The 19,888-nt window shown below is 47.3% G+C and overlaps 1 protein-coding gene and 1 long non-coding RNA gene across 16 annotated transcripts in view; both read left to right on the top strand.

Annotated features, from left to right (window-relative positions):
* Nucleotides 1–5,278, top strand: part of RBFOX2 (RNA binding fox-1 homolog 2) — a 165,107-nt gene extending 159,829 nt beyond the window's left edge. For 12 of the 15 annotated variants that reach the window (XR_010999387.1, XR_010999388.1, XM_068191119.1 and 9 more), the window contains 3 exons: nt 2,901–2,989; nt 3,914–3,986; nt 5,099–5,278. Coding sequence is in view for 11 of the 15 variants with exons in the window: in XM_068191116.1 (XP_068047217.1) it covers nt 2,901–2,989; nt 3,914–3,986; nt 5,099–5,153 (217 nt within the window). In the remaining 4 variants the exon portion in view is untranslated. The other 3 variants (XR_010999386.1, XR_010999389.1, XM_068191117.1) reach the window with 3 other exon arrangements.
* Nucleotides 5,279–8,080: 2,802 nt separating this feature from the next.
* On the top strand, nt 8,081–11,487 carry LOC137474507 (uncharacterized). Its single transcript, XR_010999391.1, has 2 exons — nt 8,081–10,092; nt 10,128–11,487. It is a non-coding gene; the product is annotated as an uncharacterized lncRNA (long non-coding RNA).
* Nucleotides 11,488–19,888: the final 8,401 nt, after the last annotated feature.

Genomic DNA, 19,888 nt, shown 5'->3' with positions numbered 1-19,888 from the left:
TATTTGGACCTGCCGGTCATGCTAAATACATCCCCGTCTCAGAAATCTCCCAGCTGTCCACACTCATTGCTCCTATGACAGGAATGCACCATGGCCATTATGATCCCCCTTTTTGGTTTTATTTGAAGTACACATAAGTAGACTTTGCAGATTGCTTTGAAATGAGCAGGTCTGCCTGTATGTGTGTACCTCTATCCCAAGATTTTTTTTATTTTCCTTTTTTAAATAACCAGTAGCTTCAATTTTGCATCAGTGCATGGTTAAAAAGCAATACACGTCAGCTATTTCTTAACTTCATTTCTCCAATGAATTATTTCTCCTGTTTTTTTTGTTTTGTTTTGTTTTTTTTTTTGTTTGTTGTGCAGTTGACTGAAGAAATGTTAACATCCCGCTCTAAATCTCTCAGTGGAGTCTCTGTTCCCTTCTCTGATATAACAGATGGGTTATTGCTTGTTATAATTATTAACATTGTGGTGTGGGACAGGGCTAGGGTGGGAGCCATTCTGGGGGGCAAGGGCGGGTGCTGCGGGAGTCGTTAAGGTTGGAATGTTAACTCCAGTGGTGACTGACTGTTTCCGTAATAGCAGGTTGTTGTGGCTGCACGCTCTAGTACTTGAGGCTGTGTACTTCACTGAGCTTGTGGTAGAGCCTAGGGCGAACCGCTGTCCCAAGAGAATGCTGGGATGGATAGAACTAGCCAATATGAGTCTGAACGTGGTGACTTTGCTGGTTGTTCTAGCTCCAGATGTCAGCATGCTTAGTTTTTAATTTTGATTAATAAATGTTACTCCATTCCCCCTCCCACACCTGATTCCAACCCTTCTTTCTTCTTCTTTATTTTTGGGTTTTTTTGTTTTGGTTTGTTTTTTTTTTTTATTTATTTATTTATTTGGTTTTGTTCTGTTTTGTTTTCCTTTATGAGAGACATGAGTTAAAAGACAATTATATGATAAGCCTTTTTGGTTTCAAACTGCATCTTGCTGTCATGTTCAGAGTATGTGCCAGGCATGTTTGAAGCAGCTTCAGGTCTGAAATGTGACTGGCAGGTGTGGAATTGTGGGGCAGGGTGGGAATCAAGGGTGCCTGCTAAGGCCAGCTGCCCTGCAGAGGGTAATGCCTGGAGAAAATTCCTCCTACACTGTGCCCAAGTGACAGACCAAGGGTTCAGGAAGCATATAGCCTAAGGGGAATAGTACAATGGCATTGATACAAACTTTCATCTTAATTTGGTGAGGTTAATGAAGGTTGGATTTGGATTAGGACTGCACCTCATTCCTCTGGCCTCTGTCATGTTTTACATGGTGGTGCAATGATAGCATGGCAAAGCCAAGCTAAACATCCTCAAACCGTCAATCCAAAATGCAGGATTTGAAACAGCCAGGTGATATTAAAAGGGCTAAACTGTAACATGGCATCTTTTCCAGGCCATGTGGTGATGTTTCACAGGTGTTGCTTTTTACATCTGTGTTGCTTTTTCTCCTGTTAACTAGAAGATTGAAGAGGCTGCAACTCCCTCTTTTCTGGAGTAGGAAAGGGTCTGCAAACATGTTTTGGATAGCAAATCAGCCTTCACAGGGCTAATGCAGGCCACATGAAAGAAACCAATATTAATTTTAAATCATTACTTCTAATTTAAAAGCTACCCAGGTCCAGATTGAGCAAAGCCACAGTTGAGCAAAGACACAGTTCTGTACTGGAGTTAATCTTGTACTCTTAGTTACATGCATGAAAAAGATATATAGGGAAGAAGTGGTAGAGGTATGTTGAGCTGATTCTGGAGGTGAAGAGCATAACTCTGCCTTCTGGTCCTTCAAACCCTGAAATGTTAATTGGAAGAAATAAGAAAAAAAAAGCCAGAAGCAATCTGGAATTTTCTGATAATTTTATGGCTCATTGTGTTTCTAGAAAGTCAAAACTATGGTTCATTTACCAAGCCTTCACTCCCAAGTTTAAAAAAGTGTTCAGAAATACAATAAAGATCTAACCAGGACTTCAGAGCGCTATTTGCTGCCTGCTGTGTTACCTTTATCCCTTATCTGAAAGGTGGCTGGCCTTGGTCTTCCAGTGCTGCAGGCCTTGCTCTGCCCCAAGAGCTCCTTGTGGGAGTGCCAGGAGGAGACTCACAGGTCTTCTCTGAGTCAGAATTCACATTTTGACAACACAGCTGTTAAGTACATTTTTAGTAATGGCCTTTGATCACCTTTGCTACAGGTGTGTAGCATGGGCAGAAATACAGCTGCAGAACAGACTGTTCTGGCATAATTCTCTTGACCTGTTTCTTTCTTATATGGAGAGGAGAACAGTCTGGCTGGCTTCAATATTGGTTTGCTTGTTGACAGCCCTGAAAACAACAGGGACTGTCTTTTCCTGGTTACTTTTCACCTTCTCTGACTATTGATACTTTTGCACATGTGGACCAAATTAAATTCTAGCCCTTTGGGTTTTCCTGGCTGTAAAAGAGAGAGGGTAAAAAAAAAGTAGGAATTCCTCTGAATGGTTCCCTTTCTAAAATACTTAATAGAAAGTGTCCACCTCTGATTTCCCCTCCTTAAGAGGAAGGGGCCATAAAAATTACCTTGCATGCAAGATTCCAGGTCTTTCCTGGTTTCCATTTCCTCCATGCCAAATTGCATTTTCTGTAGGGTTATAACAATGTTCAGTCTTCCTTTAGTGTATTCTTTTTGCTAAAGAGGATAATGGAAGGGCCTCCCTGGTCCCTCTAAGGAAAGGAATATACATGAGTTAATGGGTGATGCTTGCAATAGACATGACATGGGAGCTGATGCAGTTTGAAACACTTCCTCTCCTTGTGATGTGTGTGACTTTTCTTTAATACTTTTTTTTTATGCTCTGCATGGGTGGACAGGTATCTGTAAAGTCAGTTCTCTTCTCTCCTGCAGGGTGGATATGCAGCCTACAGATATGCACAGCCTGCTACTGCAACAGCAGCCACGGCCGCTGCAGCCGCTGCAGCAGCTTACAGCGATGGGTATGTAAGGGAGAGGTGTCCATGGGTACTAGCTTGCTGTGCTCAGGGATTCAAGGAGCATTGATCCATCACAGAACTTCTGCTTCTTTCCTCCATTTCTTTGTCTGGCCTGCACTCGCATGTGCGCACATGCATGCACCACCCGACACGGAAGACTTGAGTGCACGGTTTGTCTCTGCTCCTGGTCAGTATTGCCCTCAGTGTATATGAGCTGGCACAAATCCTGGTCTCTTCCCTATCCTTGTGATTCTCCTCTGCACAAAGCAGGCAGTGTGGTTACAGCCTCAGAGTCAGAGATCTGGCTTTGGGCAGGTTACTAAATCACTGGGTGCGTTTCTCTCCCCATTATAAAGTAAAAATGACTCAGCTCATGCAGTGCTCTAGGATGCTTTAACGTGCAGCTCTGAATAGATACAAAGGATTGTCTTCATCACAGTGTTTGCCTTAAGATTTTTCATTGCCTGTGCAGTGAGGCCGTGTTTTAATCCTAGCACGTTAAAGTTTATACTCCTCTCACAGTGGAGAATCCCTCACTGCTTTCCATTTAGCAGCTGTTACTGTGCCAGTAGCACTAGTGCCAGCAGTCACTCTCCTCCCTAATTGCATCACACAATTACCCAAAGGTAAGGGATGCACTAGCTGACATTTCAAAGGTGCTGACCTCTTTCCTGCAGGTCAGCCTCATGGCCTGTGCCACGTTGCTCCTGGCAGGCCGTTCTCTCGCCCATCTCATACAATGCATGGCAGCATGCTCATAGGATCTCTCTGCAGAGGAGCTGCCTGCGTGCCTGTGTGTGCATGGATGCATACATGTGTGTGCAAGGGCATGCTGCTGCTTCCATTACCTGTGGTCAGACAGCTATTACTCTGCCCCTCCCAAGTGACCTTTTTTTTTCTTTTTATATCTTTTCTCCCTCTCTTCAGTTATGGCAGGGTGTACACAGCAGATCCTTACCATGCCCTTGCCCCTGCCGCTAGCTACGGAGTTGGCGCTGTGGTAAGTGGGATTTTCTTTTTTGTGCTGTTTCTCATTTCCAGGATGGGGAACAGCCACTGGGTATCATGCAATGAAACCTCACCCACCCAGAAAAACTTCTTTCTTGAGGGAGGAGGTCCTTAGCAGCAGTGCTGGGTTCCCAGTTTTCCGCATTCATGTCTATGTGTGCACTAAGAAAGGAACCAGGCTGTAGGAGACCAGTTATTGCTCGGTCTTGCACATCATCTCGTACAAAGAAAAATGAACATGAATAGCAAACAGAATTGCCAGGAGCCAGAACACTGTTGGTGAATCAGTAGAACTGTATCGAGATGATACATAGAGCAAAAATCAGCCATAGTTAGAGATTCAGGATACACTTTTTTCACCATTTTCAGTTCTAGGAAGCAAGGGAATAAGTTGTTCTTGTGACATCTTGCAGCAAAGCTGCTTCACTTGGTTCCCTCTTGCACTAGTGGAAGGATGCGGTGTCCTGCCTGCCAGCAGTAGTTACGCAAGGGCAGGATGAGGTATGCTGGCATCAGAGGGGAGTGGAGCAGCTTGCTGAAAACACATGCTTGCCCATCTGCTAGCCAGTGCAGTATCTATGTTGTTGCAAAGGCTGGAATACAAATGTGCTCAGAGAAAAAGACACCTAAAAATAGATATCTGCAGTGTAGCACCTCCATTTCAGCCTCAGCTCATCATGTGGATTCTCTTTAGGGTCAATGAGGGAAAACCAGGTAATTCTAGGATACCCAGTCATCATATCTATTTTAGACCTTTACCTTGAGGTGAGGTGAAGAGCATCCCAGAAGTCCTGGTCTCCGCAGTCTCTAAAGACAGCCTGGACAACTGGCTTGAGATTAGGACTGGTGAGTCCCCTCTCTGGTACTGAATTCCCTTCTACCAAGACTTGCCAAACTTCACCTCCAGCTGGCTGGCCATGAGCATGCCCTCCTGAGCCACATCTTTGGTTTTGCAGGCAGAGTTCTCTCTTGCTTCTTAGAGGTGCTGATGGTGGTGGGTCAGTGCCAGGACAGGTCCTTCCAGAAGCGTTTGGGTGCTGTCCTGGGTATCTCTTCACAGTTCTCCTCCTAACAACCTCTTCTTCTCCCATTTCATTTCTACAGGCGAGTTTATACCGAGGTGGCTACAGCCGATTTGCCCCCTACTGAAGTGACGTGAGCCCCTTGCAAGTGGGACAGCCCCCCCAGTTCATGAGGCCTGGCTATTGCAATATTTACTAGTAGAGGAACTCTATAGCAAGTCGAGGAGGAAAAACAAAAAAAAAAAAACAAAAGAGAAAATACTTTTTTATACCTCACTATGTTCTTCGAATATGTATTTTTTTTTCCTTTAAATTTCTGCCTTTAATTCTTTTGTTCCAAAGATTGTGCTTTTTTTTTTTTTTTGTTTGTTTGTTTGTTTTTTGTTTTCATTTTTGGGGTTTTTTTAACTGTGGTAAAAATAATGCATTTCTGTGTCTGTATGTTGGTGCATAGCTTATCCTACCAATCACGGAAAAGGCGACTAGCGATAAGGAAAGCTGTTAGAAACTGATATCATGCAATTAATCAGGAACATGCAGACAGAGTTACTTCCCTGGGTCTGGTGCTTGGTGCCTGTGAGACAGGAGGACGTGAGGGAGAAGTCTCCACCTGCTGTGTTTCTGGTCTGCAGAAGGAAGCACTCTTTGGCTGTGGCTGGGACCTGAATGCTGGTGGGAAATAGTAATTTACGTTTGGAAATGGGGAAATGGAGAGACTTTCTTTGTTTCTATCACCATCTGACGCGCACAGGTTTGTGACAGTTTCAGCAGTGTCAGAACTTTAGACTTCGCAAGAGAAGAGTCCCTCAACCTGCCCAAAGACTTCAGCTGTTACCTGCTCTATAGGGGACAAGACTTTGAAGGAAGTTTTCGATGAGGATGATCTTTTCCCCACACACAGAACTTATACTCGCTGATTTTTGTCCGCTGCAGGTGGCTGTAATTGTCATAGTTTTCATTCCTCCTTTCTCTCTTGCTGTCCCTTTCCACCCCTTCATTCCATGAGGAGTGGCAGATGCAGTGCAGGATCACACGGAGTACCTCTGTTGCGGACAGTGAGTGATTAAACTTGGGGAGGTGAAGCACTTGCAGCCTTGCAGAGGAAGAAAGCGAGCAGAAGAGTCGAGTGTGGCACACGCTCTGAGGCCCAGCGTGCAGAGACTCTGCTCCTGTTCATCCTGGGCTGCTTAGGTGCTTCTGCAAGTAATCTATTTCAAATGTTCAAATGACGTGAGTGAGGAAAAACCAGCCATGCATAAGCTGCTTGAGGTGAGGGACAAGCATGTGGGTTTGTGTGGGGGAAGAGGATCTTTTATATCTAAATGTGATCCTGAAGTAGTTTTGTATCTGGCAGAAGCAATTTGTGCAAGCTCTGAATTCATAGGAACTTCTTAACCACAAGCTATTTCAGGCCCTTCCATAGCTGCATTGGAGCCCCCTGGGTTTGTTTTGCCCAGCTTCTCACAGAAAGTTGTGCACCTCATCTGCTGAGTCCATATAGACACTACATATTAGAAGACTTGGAAGGATAGAAACTATTTAGCTGAGGGGTCCACAACTCCCAAGACCATCTCCCTTCTGCTCTCATAGGCAGAGAATTTGCTGCGTTTCAAAGACAGCACACTTAGATGACTGTGAGCTGTGATGTGATGCAGAGTTGCTGCTCTCCAGACCTCCCTGTTCAGCTGCTGGCACCTAGAGTGCTCCCAGTAATCCCAGTGGTCAGAGGTAGGCTCTAATCGCATGCTGGAAAGATGCAGAAGTGTAATTGTACCGGGCTGCCTCGACTGCATGGATTGGTGCTGGGGTGAGCCACTGCCCTCAGAATGGCAGCTGAGAGTATGGATTTGCTGGTGGAGCCTCTCCAGCTCCTGTTGAACACCTGCTTTTCCATCCATCACTGATACAGAATAGGAAAATTCCTGCATTTAACACTAAGCAACATCAGCAAGCAGAGGTCCCGCTCTTGGGGGAGTGTCCTGGTCCAGCCACACACAGCCACACATTTTTTCCTCTTCCCTAGTGATACATGGAGCCTCTCTGTGCACAGCAGAGTGGAGGCACCTCTAATGGGAAGAATGAGGATGCCATTAGTTAAGCTAGAGACCCTGAAGCTATTGATTTTCTGGAGGAATAGCTAGATAAAGAGGACACCAAACTGCCAGCCTGTTGGCCACTTTTTTTTTTTCCTGGCTTTATTGTTGTTTTTTTACTTTTTTCTTTTCCCAAGCCAAAGTTTGGTTTGTTGTTGTTATGACAATTTTTTGTTGTTTGTATATAAAAATATTTTAGCTTGAAAATAGGGAGGGGGAGAACAGGGTGTTTGGGCTTTCACAAAATCTAGGAAATGAGGGAGACTCAGTGTGTTTGGGGGTTTTTCTGCCTGAGTTGGGGTAGAAGAGGGAGGACTTGTGGTAGAAATAGTAATATTCAAGGGGAGTTATTTCCACTGCCAAGCAGCCAGGGGACTTGTGGAGCTGGGATGCAGCAAAAGCCTCTCTACTGGACTCGTTCTTCCCACTGTGGATGGAGGGCCTGATCGAGGCCGTCCCTTCCCTTCCCTTCCCTTCCTGCAGGCAGTTCCTCAGGCTGTGAGCCCAGGAGCATCTGCAGAGCCCCGCTGGGGCAGCTGCTCCCCGCCTGCCCCTCTCCCACATTCAGTTCAGCTGGTTCTGACTGCGGCTCCCCAAAAGCCAGGTTCTCCCACCCTGAGTGCCCTCCCCTGCCCTGGCAGTGCCACCTGCAATCCCCCCCTGCCACTTGGCCTCCCTGGGAGTAGGGATGCCAGCCCCATTTCTGCCTCCTGGCAGAGTCTATGCATGGCAGCTTCAGCCCGCCCACGTATATTAGGAATGTGAGGGGTGTAGTGCAGGAGCACACAACCTCTGGGGGGCCGTGGTCCCCCGATCTCTGAGTAGTACCTGTTCTAAGACCATCCAGCCTGATTCCTCCTGTATCCGAGCCTGGCCTGCTCTGGTTCCTCCCTGCCGGGCTTCTCTGGTGCGTTAAGCAGCCGGTGTCTCTGTGGCTCCACAGTAAATGCGGCAAGATCCCCTGAGGGAGCTGGCTGATAGCACTGAGCTGCAGAGGGAGCACCGGGACACTTGCGTGCCTGGGGGCCAGAGGTAGCTCACTGGTTCCGGGTATCCAAAGCACCAGACCTCCCAAAAACTTGCATGCCAAGGTTTCTTGAGTGAGTGTTGTGCGTGACAGGAGAGCTCTTCAGCCTTTCTTCCCTGTTGGCGAACAACAGCTTCAGTTTCACTCTGATGTGTTATGAACTGGCTAGAGATGCTTTCAGAGTAGCCAAGGTGTGGCTATATCCATCTTCTGAAGAAGTGAGGACAAAGCCTATATCTCCCTATGCAAAATGAATTACATTTAATAAATTGAACTGGCCCCTGGCTTATTAGAATGATGGCAGCTAGTGTTTGTCCGTGCGATGGGTCTGCAGTCACAGGTCCTTTGCAAAGCAGGGTTTGGCTTTCTGAGGGAAACTGCACAGGCAGCCTGGCAAATAGCTTGCTGTTTGTCACCTTCTAGTCTGGTGGCGTCTGGGATTCCTCTTGATGCAGAGAAAAAAAAAAAAAAGTATCTTTAAGTGTAGCTGTTTGTACTGTCTTGCAATAGGTCCAGCCAGCACATGATGATGTACAGATGAAATTTTGGTTTGAAGAGTTGGTTTATTTAATGTGCTGGTCTGTATTTCCTTGCAGTTACAGTTGTGCTGGTATAAAGTAACTACTCCTGGTATAGCATATTCTCTACTGGGAATAAGTTATATTGATGCCCAGCACGTTAGCAAACTAGTTGTCCTGGTCCCCATGTGTGGGAGGCTGCGCTGTTGTAGATGGGTTAGCTTTTCTAAGAAAAGCCATGACAGGACCTGGAGGAAATGGGGAGCTCGGTATGAGCCTACTATAGCCAGCTTTTCCCAGGTTAAGCAGTTCAGTGGGTCCTGTGTCATGAGTTCAGATAGACAAAGCCATGTTTAAAGATAGCTATGGCTTGGCTGTTCCAGTGCCTGAGAGGGAGCAGACTTGCCCAGCGAGGAGCACTGGCTCTGGAGTCTGAGACCTGTGTTTCAGACAGGGCTCTGTCAGTGACCCCTCTAGGGCCCCTGTGGGGCAGTCATGTCGCTACTTTAGACTTTGCTTCCCTGTCCCTAAAGTGAAGTTGAAGTTTATCCCTGTTCTTGCCTGTTTTGAGATCCATGGATGTGAAGTGTACAGCAAGAGCTGAGGAGGGTTTTCTCAGTAGCTGGCTCAAGTGCTGGTTGTGGAACGGTTAATGAAGCCATTTCCCTGCCTGAAAAGAGACACTGGCTGCCGGGCTTTCAGTTCCAGCACCCAGAGCTCTGTCAGGGGGGAATACAAAGCAGAGCCTCCCAGTTCTACCCATGTTTTTCCCCAGCCCATCCCTATCTGTATCTTCCCATCCTAGCCACGAAGATGGAGGCAAGTAGAAAACAGGTTTGGGGAGCACTTAGGAATTTAATAAAGGGAAACCCAAACAACAGCTCTGGGGAGCACTTTTGCTGAATCTAGCTCCAAAGGGAAAGCACACAGGCAGCCTGGCAGAAGACCTGCTGCCTGTGACCCTCTAGCCTGACAGGGTGGGGGAATGCTGTCCTTGGTGTAGAGGGGTGATTTTTAAAGTGTTTTACCTGTTTGCACTGTTTTGAAATAGGAGGGGGAAAAAAAACCAACCTAGTGAACAAGTTGAACATCCAATGTAAACTTCTTTGTGTTTTTATTTTTGACATGCTCTTGGATAATGTCAAACATTTTGTAGTATACACCAGTGAGACTTGATTCTTTGTTGCATAAAACACTATTTTTGGTGATGTTAATGTCTGAAAAGCCTGTTCCCTCCATCCCCACCTTACTGATTGCCCTCTCCACCCTCCAACCCCAGTAAACTTCTCTTCTACAATGAAAACTTCAGTAAACATGGCAAGCAGGAGTCTGATAGCCAGAGCGTGAAATGGGGCCCTTTGCAAGTAGGCTGTGGGGTTTCTGCCTGGTATGCTTTGCTCCAGCCAGGAGTTGTCAGGAGAGCCCCCGTCCCTCTGCAGTGCCTGCATCAATGGCAGCCTAAACGGGACTCAGGATGGCCAAGTCCCGTCTCTGTTGCCACTGCTGACCCTGGAAGACAGCTTCTTGCTGGGGCTGCCAGTGCTGCCTGTGGTTGTCCTCCTGGGTCCACGGGCTGCGGCTGGCCCAGGCTTGCGCAGGTGACCAGCTTCCCAAACCGCCTCTCAACTTGTGGTAGAGCAGGAATGCATCAGCCAAAAACCTTGCCTGATTTCACCAGGAGATTCCTGGTGTCTAAAGCCGTCCATCGAGATACTAATTTGGCTGGCAGTCAGAGTCAGCAAAATGCCTGTTAATCTTAGGAATATTTTTTCTTTTTAAATTTTTGTTGATGTTCTGAAGTGGGTCAATAAATATCTTGCCAGATTCCCAGTTCTCTGCTGGTGGAGGGGCTTGTTGCTTCCCTGAGGAGTAGATTCCTTACAGAAATCAGGCCTCCCACATTAGTAGTCTCAGTTCTGGTCATGTTTTCCTTTTTTTTTTTTCTGTTCACAGTATTTTGTGTGTGTGAGTGTTGTAGTTTTGGCAGCTCAATTTGGCTGCATTATCAAGTGACAAAATCATCCTCTTTTGCCCTAGGGGATATGATTTGGTTTTGTTTTCTTTCCTTGGTTTTTTTTTTTTTTTTTTTTTTTTGTTTGTTTGGGGTTTTTGTTAGGCTTTGTTTGGTTTTTGGTTTGTTGGGGTTTTTTTGGTTTTTGTTTTTTTTTTTAATATGATAAATCCTGCTTGTAAATAGCTGGAGCTATAAACCTGGGGCTGATAGCATATGAGAACCAGGGCTAAAGAGTGATACAGAGCTGGTGGAGTATTTTACTGACCTCACAGGCTGATCTCATTGAGACTTGGAGATTTTCAGTGCAAGGCTGAGATGCCACAGCACCTCCAATGGCAGCAACAGACTTGCCCCTCCTTGCAGTCTCCCCAGCACCTCCCATTCCAGGTACCGCTGGGGAACAGGACATGTCCCGAGTGGGATACGTTCCCTTCCCCTGGATCATTTCCTAGGACGCCCGAGCCGCTTGCCCAGGGTCCCATTTCCCTGCTGACTCTGGAGAAGCAGTATCTGCATCCCAGGGCTTTGTGACAGCCTTTAACTTCCCGCCCTCCCTCGTTAAGTATCATATTGTATAGTAGCTTTCAGACCATACAGTATTCATTGGGTTACTCCTATTATTATCAAGTAGCTGGAATTGTGAAGGTTGGAGTAGTTAGATCTTTAGCTTTTATTCCTTTTTTTTGTATTACTATCCATGTGTATAAATTATTGATCATGTTGCTGGCTTTTATAAACTCTAAGCAAGGGGGGAAACCCTTCCTAACCCTTTGCAAATGGTAATGAAGCACTGTTTTTAAATAAAAGAGAGAAACACCAGTCTGCTGGCTCCCCTGTGTTGTTTGTTTTTCAGCACACCTGGATGAATTTCACTGGTGCATTGCCTTGGCAGGTAAAATGCAAAGAAGAGAAGCTGGTGTGAAGAACGAGCTGGGAGATTGGATCTTCTTAGCAGTGATAAAGGGCCTTGGCAAGTCACACTGGCAAAATCCCAGCCCCATCTGTTCCTATTCCGACCTCTCGGAAAATCCACACCTTTCCCTGCCATTCTTTCCCATTGCTTCTTATTAGCAGAGAAGGGACAATTGTTTGGTATTTGATAAGAAGCTTTTTTTTTTTTTCCTTTCTCTCCAAGCCTGTTAATGTGGAAGGAGAGACAACCATTTCGAATTACGGTGTCTGCATCTCCTCTAGTGCCTGTGTGGCCAGCCTTGCTCTGTGTTAGCACGGGTGTAATAGTTAACACACACAACTGGAAGCTGGGGTTCCTGTGTCAGTGTAAATTTCCTCTGGGAGTTTGGACATGTCTTTTAATCACTGCCCCTGTTGTTCTGCCTGTAAAAGGAGTATTGCTGCAGACAAGCAGAAATTCATTCACATTCTATGTAGTACTTACAAATCCTCCAGTGAAAGATGTCGTGCAAATATAGATCTGTGTAATCAGGTGCCTTTAAAACTGAAATGATCCTAAAAATAGCAAATGATAAATCCCTGTAGCTAATTGAAAGTGATTATTGAAACAATAACTGAGCAAAATGATACAGCCAAATATGCCTAATGCAGTTGAGGCTGGTGCTTTAATTGCTTTTGGAAATGCAAGGTACCAGGAACAAAAAGGGTGGGAATAAGGTGTGTCCCTGGGCAGTAGGATTGTCGATTATGATGCAGGAAGGTGTGCTAGCTCCTTAAGCATTCCTTCCCAGTATTTACCAAGGATATGTTCCTGTCAGATGATCCTCATTTCATTCTAACAATAACTCAAGGGGATGTTCAACAGTGAGTGCTAAAATTAGATGCTTGGAAATCAGGGCTGAATAATGGTTGAAGAAAAGCTGGTTAAGGGATTCTGCATCAGTGGAACTGGGAAAGGTCTTGAAAGGAAGCTCTGCCATGCTGGGAGAAAGGTATTGCAGAGGCAAGTTTCAGAGGCACAGCAAAGGAGCTCTAGGTCTTCCAGCCTACCCTTGTTTCAAGGCAAAACTGTACAATAGCTGATCCTCGGATTCACTCAAAAGTCAGTTAAAGTGTTGTAATACTCAGCATTGCTTAAAGTGCTTTATCAAAAGTAGAGCTCACCAAAGGAAGCAGAGGTTCTTTAAATGCACTGCAAGCTGGCTGAGGAGCCAAACACATCTGATTTAATGCATCCCCCCTTTCTATAAGCTGTAAATAATTGTAATAAGTAATAGAAAAATCACACTAGTCACAGCTGATCATGAGCCATGGTGCTTGTTTCTATGTGTGTAGGTACCATTACCTGAGAGTGACAGTGTCACTGTCATCAGGAAGGACCTGGGGAGAGGTTTGGCAATAGCCTTGGCATGGACTCTGTAACATGGGGCTTGGTCTGGGTCCACCAGCGTGGCTGCTGAGTAAGAATCTTGGTGCCACACAGCTGTGCCTGCTTCCTGCAGGGTGGGATGGAGTCAATAAAAGGTAACATTTGCTGGAAAGCATTTGGATCATATTGAAATGATTTATGAATTCAAACTGAACTTGCACAAGAGCTCAAGGGTGAGGTTAGTGTGACTGCTAAGGCTGCATCTTAGGCTGGCACTGACAGGCTGCATCAGGAGATTTGACCCAAAAGCTCAGGAAGAAGTCCTGATCCCTGTGGCAGTAGCAAAGCTGACTTTTGTCAGGATTTTGCCACTGGACTTATATTGACTGTACTGGCTCAGAGATAGCAGCCTGAGCATCCCTTTGCTTAGCTTAGTAGCTGGTGTGGGAGGAAGAGTTATTTGCATGCCCTCTTTCTGTCTTTATGCAGAAAATTGCAAAGTTGTAGAATAATTTGGGTTGGAAGAGATCTGTGGAGGCCATCTAGTGCTATGTCTTGCTCAAAGGTCAGTCAAGTTCATGTAACTGTAGCATCTTCTGCATGAGCTCAGAGGGGAAATGCATTCTGCAGTGCCCACAACTCCATCGTGTCCTGGGAGGTGAGAGGTGACCCCTGCTCCACTGTGTGCCTGCAACTGTTTCCTTCCCTGTGCAGCCAGGCTTGGTTGTTGCTTGCAGCTGTTTCACTGGGGTGTGGAGAAGAAAAACTGCAATGTGTTTAACTTTGATTTAGACAAGATGTATTCTTTGTGATTGCTTTCAGTTTGCCTGAAACGCAATCATTTCTGGCATAGCGTGTCCAGTGCTGGCTCCTGCTGCTTCCAGCATGGTTTGAGGGCTGGAACTGGGTGGGGGAAGAGAAAGGAAACAGGAAAGCAATTGTGAGAGCTCATCTGTTATTTGTCAGGAAGGATAATTGATTGCTTTCTAGAAGCACCTCCCAAGGAACAGAGAGCTGACTTTCTGTGTCTTTCCTGCCAATTGATGTACCATTCCCCAGCACACAGCAGGTGAAGCCAGGTAACTGAACTGCAGCTGTAGCTGTGGGTTAAGGTACTTACTGCAATTAGTGATTTCTAAATGTTTCTAAGTGCCAAATACTAATCCAGGAGCTTCCAGTAACTTGCACCATCCAGCCCTATTGCTGACCTCACTGGAGGTGGGCCATCCTCTGTCCTGGGAGCTCTCTGTTCACCTTGGGCTTGCACTGACCCTTCAAGCCAAACCTGGAACCCTTGGGTGCTGCATCTCTTCCCTCTGCTGGTTGGTGGAGGCAGCCCTACAAACCAAGTCCTTGCCCACAGAGCCAGCCTGTGGCAGAGGAGAAAGCTCCTGGCTTGTGTGAGCCCCATAAGCAGGGAAGCAATGAGAATACCAGAGCTGAAAATATACTGGAGGATTTTTGTTTCTGGCAAGAGGCAGCCGTCTCCTGCAGGTCTCTGACGGTGCAGCAGGGACTGTTTGGCTCCTGAGATGCAGTGGCCACCAGCCCATGACCAGACTCTAGGAGTCAGCCTTCCCACTTGGAGAAGCCTTGCCACGCTTGGCCCCTTTCCTGCTGCAGCACACCGATGCCAGAGTACCAAGGAGGAGGTGCACAGAGCCGGCACTGGGAGCAGCTGTCCCAGTTTGTGGAAACTTTCTTGCCTTTTTAAGGACATGCAGAGAACTGTGCTCTAACTTTAGCACAAAGGTATGGTTGACTTGGCTTCTTTTATTAATGGATGAGTATAAATATATCTGCTCTTGGTGCCTGTCTTGTTCTTCCACGTGTAAACACTGAGCTCTGTCCCAGCTCCTTTTGATGATAAATTCCTTGTCTTTTGAATCGCAAATCGCCTTTTTGTGTGTCAGGAGGAAGCGTCAAAGCCCAAAGTCACTTTGTTTTTTATAGCACCAGCGCTCTCCAGCTGAACTCCGCTCAGACATCACCGATTTCACGGAGCTCTGCAACAGCAGCAGCTCTGGCGTGTTTACGGTCTTACTGAAGTAGCCTTTGAGCTCCTCTGGAGCCCTGCTGCCACAGAGCGCTGCCGTCCTCTCTTATTTTTGCAGGGATATCTCCCGTCCTTCCCGGTGGGAGGCTGGGAAACCTCGCTTCCCGTTCAAAACACCAGGGCTTTTCTTTTTCGGTCAGTGCTTCTGCTGAGTCCTGCTGCTTCTGCTCCACGAGAAGCGGCTCTCCAGAAATAGCTCCTCGCTCCTGGCTGAGCGCGGCTCACCGCGCGGTGCCGCCGGCTGTCCCCGCGCTCTCCCCAGTGCAGGGCAGCCGCAGATGCCCGTGCCCACAGCACAAGGGGCTGGGGAGGGATTTTGGCTCACCCCAGTGTGAATGTGGGTGAGCTGCCTGCTCTGCTGGTCCTGCTCGGCTGCAGGGCTTGAAGGTGAGAAAGGAAAAGGGAGAATCAGTGCCATCCATGCAAAGCTTTGCAGACGCGGTAGAAAGCTTCTGTGGAGGGCTGATCAAAAAGTTTGGGGACAAAATGAAAAAGTCAGAACTGGGGAAAAGCTGGGGTGTGCTGAACTTGCACAGTGACCTTGAGGGTGAGGGCTGAGCTGGCTGCAGAGCCGTGACCCAGGTATAACACTTATTTCTTCTCTGGGGACCTGCAATGGGGTTTGTGGTAAAGGAACAGAAATGACCCCTTTGCTCCCCACTAACACTGTGATGTGACCTGCGCTGAGCTGAGAGCCGGTGCATCCGGAGGTCTGGAGAGGTGAGTCTGACACACTTCACGGGGTCAGATTGGGTGAGACAGCCTTGAAGCATTGGAGATGACAGCTGTGGTGAAGCCGACTCATCCCTGGTTGAGATCCAGGTCCTGCTGTGGTTGAGAGGGTCATTAGCTCTGGAGGGGAGGCCAGGCAGAGCCTGGCTCAGCAATTTGGGTCACTGAGCAGCTGTGCAAAATATCTCTTCAGCCCTGGGCTCTCAGATAGCTTTGACTTGAAAAGAACAAATACCTGGAGTTACTGCAGGGTTGAGGGAAAAACCCCATTCCCACAGGCTCGTTACATCAAATACCTCTTGCACTATGGATTTGGTACCTGTCAACAGCAGCATGAGTAAGTACTGGGGCCTGTGCTGGCAAGTCACTGGCCCCCAGTGTTATCCAGGAGCTGTGGGGGACCATGAAAGGCCTCCTAACCATCAGCCAGTGTCCTCACACCAAAACTGGGCAAAAACCCTGTGTGCAGAGCTAAGGGAGCTTGCTCTGGTTGTCCCCCCAAAGACCGGCATGCAGGCAGCAGCTGTAAGGCATCCCTAGTAGCAAGGAGGGTCATAAATAACCCCAGGGATGGGATGCCAGACCTCCTGATTTTACTTTGGCTGATCCTGGAGCCTTCAAGCTCTCACTTATGTTGCGTTCCACTGAGGAATGGTGTCCTCAAAACAAAGAAAATGAAACTGAAGCCAAATATCCCTCCAGGGGCTGAACACATTTGCGCCTGGCCAGAGCTGCTCAAATTGTGGGAGTGGTGACCATCAATGGCTCCCAGCAATGGCCTGGGATGCTTAGAGCCACGACAGCACCCTGAGAGGTGTGTCAGGTGGGACATCCCAGCAGCTGCACAAAACCCACTGTGATTTGCAGGCCAGGTGTGACCTGGCACTGCAGGGGGAACTGGGGAGTTCTGTGCATTTAGAAAACTAAATACTCTGGAGTCTTGCCTGTCTCTGGCACATCCTCATCCTGCTTGCAAGACCCTGGCAACTGCCTTTCCCCAAGGCGTCCACTAGAAATGAAACATCTTGACAAAAACAAAGGGGTCCTTTGAGAAACACCTTGGCTGAGCATCCCTCTCACTGCTGGTGACTGCACCAGGGACATGTACTGTGTGGCTGTGGTGCAGAGCCAGGAGCCACTTTGTCCCTGTGATGTAGCAGTGTCCAGCTCTACTTGGAGCTGCACAGATGCATGGTGGATTTTAACTCTGGTTTCCTTTGGAAAAGTGTGAAATATTGATAATCTTGTGCCTTTTTATGACTTCCTGTCCCCCTTGCAGGGGATCCTCACAGCTAAGAGGCTCTAGAGGAACAGGAGCATTTTTATGGGCACTGCCAAGGCTGAGAACTCAGCAATCCTGTGTGTGCAGGAAGTGTGTCCTGAATAAGAGCTGGGTCTGGGTAGAGTACATCTCTGATATGACCCCTGGAGATTTTGCTCACCACATGTATCAACGTCATTCCCTCCCTGCCACTGCAGCTCCATCAGTCTCCTGGGGCCACATGTTTCTAGAACAGCTACCAGCACTGAGTCTGAGCATCTGTGCCCAAAATTCAATGAGAGTTGCCAGGAGGAGAGAAGAGGCAGTGGATGAATCTTATCTTTTCTTCTTTGCAAACAATCAGGTCCCAAGCTCTGAGCTCTGCTCTGCTGCCCTGACTGATTGGCTTGGTGGTAGGTGGCTGCTCAGGGAGTGCTGCAGAACAGAAGTTATCTTTTTCCAAATCCTTTGCTTCTGCCCTCTGACAGCCAAGAAGTCCTCATGGAACAAAATCCTAACATGCTCAGAGGCATGTTTCATGCCCAGAAATGTTTCTGGCCTCAGTTTCACTCCAGGCATTGGGGAAAATACAAATGCTTTTAAAAGCTGCCATCTTATCTTTTAAGTCAGAGAAACCAAGAGCCATGAATGTGCCCAAAGGAATGACCCATGGGAACAACAGGGCTTGAGCACACAGGACGATGCAAGGCAGAAAAAGCAGAAAGGCACATTTTGAATGGTACTTTAGTAGTCTGGTCATCTGGATAAAATTAAAAGGAGAACCAGGACCAATAAAGCCAGGTCTAGCCGGCCTCCCAGGACTCACTGCAGGACTCAGCAGGACTATGAATACCCAGAGCTGTCTTACCCGCCAGGGCAGTCAAGGCCATGACATTTCTGAGATTCCTCTACCCAGGACAGTTATTATTCCACTTCATTTTACAATTCATTTTTTAACACCTCTTTTCTTTGACTAGCGTTTCCACTAACAACCTGGAGAGGCTTCAGAGCTTGGGAGCTACCAGCCCTCACCTCCCAAAGCCACAGCAAGGTGCCTGGGTCTGTGATATCCCAGGCATTTCCTGGCTTTCCATGTGCAGGGAGGCCATTTCCAGATCCAGAGCCGTGCTGCAGTGCTGAGGGGCTGTGGCCACACCAGGGACAGGACTGGCTTCTTCTCTTTCACCTTGCAGGTGTCATTGACCAGTGAAGAGTGGCAAACTCAGGACCCAGTCTCAGACTGGGCCCACTGGTGGTTTGATTTTACAGCTGCTTCCTGCAAAAAAAACCAAGCCCCTGGGTGGGAAATCTGGAGTACCAAAGGATCATCAGCATGGTGCTAATGCTAAAAATTGGGTCCAAAAGTTGACCAAAAGGTGAAGGGAGGGACCACACAGCCTGGCAAGGGTGATGGAGTAGCCTGGCACTGGGGCCTCTGGAGGGAACAGAATAATGTTCACAATAACTTAGGTATGGCAAAAGTAGCAAGAGTCATTTAGATTCCACCCAGCATCCCAAGAGCTGGAAGTTAGCTCATGTGCATAAGGGGACAGGAATTTCCCTTAGGTCTTCAGTAAATGTATGGGCCCATGCTGGGGTCCCAAAAGTGGAGCAGCTGGATGAGCCCAGGGCAATGTTTGTGTGTTGCTTCAATGCTGTTCACATGGGCTAACCATGGCTGCACCCTCAGAGGTGGGTGAAGCTGTTCCAGTGCCGCCAGGTTCAGCTGCCATGAAATCACCCGTGGCATTTTACAGGAGACATTTGCCTGTGTGGGGATGTGTGTGCTTGGGGTCATGTCTATTTTTGCTTCTATGCCTTGTATTTTTAAATTGGGTTTGATCGGCACACAATGCCTGCAGCACAGCTCCTTTCAGATCATCTGTCATGTCAGAAAATGGTTTTGAATATCTGTCTGCTCATTTCAAGCTAAATATTTACTCTGTAATTAGCTCATTTTGTTTCCAATGCTTTTTTTTAAAAAAAAAAAAGTATGAATGAAAAGTCAGTATTAAGTTGCCTAAGTGGGTGGGAATAAGCAGGTGGAAAGCAAAACAACTCTGCAAAGCTAGTGTGGGTGTTTAGCTTTCATAAAATTTTCTGGTTTTCTTTTCCCCTGTGATCATCACTGTGAAAATCTGCTCTGTTGGTTTCTGTGCCAGGACATGCTGGGGATATTGCAGCTGTGTGCGTGGAGGTGAGGGAAAAGTCTTCAGCCCATGCTGTCTCCACCTGACAGCGCTTCGTGATGGTGTCCCTAGCTGGGCTCTCACCGCTGGAGCCATCAATGCCCTGCCCCCAGGATGCTGTCTGGGTCCTGCCAGGGTGGGTGCAATGCAGTTGTTGTGGTGTGGCAGTGCTGGAGGCATCTCTGACACAGCCCCTGGTCCAAGGCACACCCCATGTGTGCTGTGCAGAGATGAAAAATGATGGAGAACTGGGGCAAATGTGGTTTCATGTTTTTTTGCTGCCAGAGAAGTAAAAGTTGTGCTTTCATAGAGAGGCTCATGCAGTCACATGTGGGCGAAGATAGAAAGGAAGGAGCATGTTGCTTACTTCATTGGGGAACTCAAAAAGCATCTGCTGATGTTGTAAATTTATTTCCAAGGTGCCCAAACCCGTGGCTTCTGGTTCACCTGTGAGTTCAGAGGGAAGGAAAAAGAAAGAAAATATTTACGTCAACCTCACTCAGGCTGAAACTATTTCTTTTAGGTTCCCGGCAAGCCAAAAGCCTCCTGACGCCTTGGCATTGTGTTGCATCGGGGGTATACATGGTTTGATTTTGTTTTCAGATAAAAACAGCATTTCCAAGCTTCACTCCCAAGGCAGATCTCCCTCCTATCCCTAGTATACTTCTGAACCCCTGCATGAGGGCAGGGAGCAAGACCCT

This window comes from Anomalospiza imberbis, chromosome 5 (genome assembly GCF_031753505.1).
Source record: "Anomalospiza imberbis isolate Cuckoo-Finch-1a 21T00152 chromosome 5, ASM3175350v1, whole genome shotgun sequence".
Classification (NCBI taxonomy): Eukaryota; Metazoa; Chordata; class Aves; order Passeriformes; family Viduidae; genus Anomalospiza; species Anomalospiza imberbis.
Note: the sequence above shows the minus strand (reverse complement) of the source record. Positions and strands in the feature narration are given on the sequence as shown.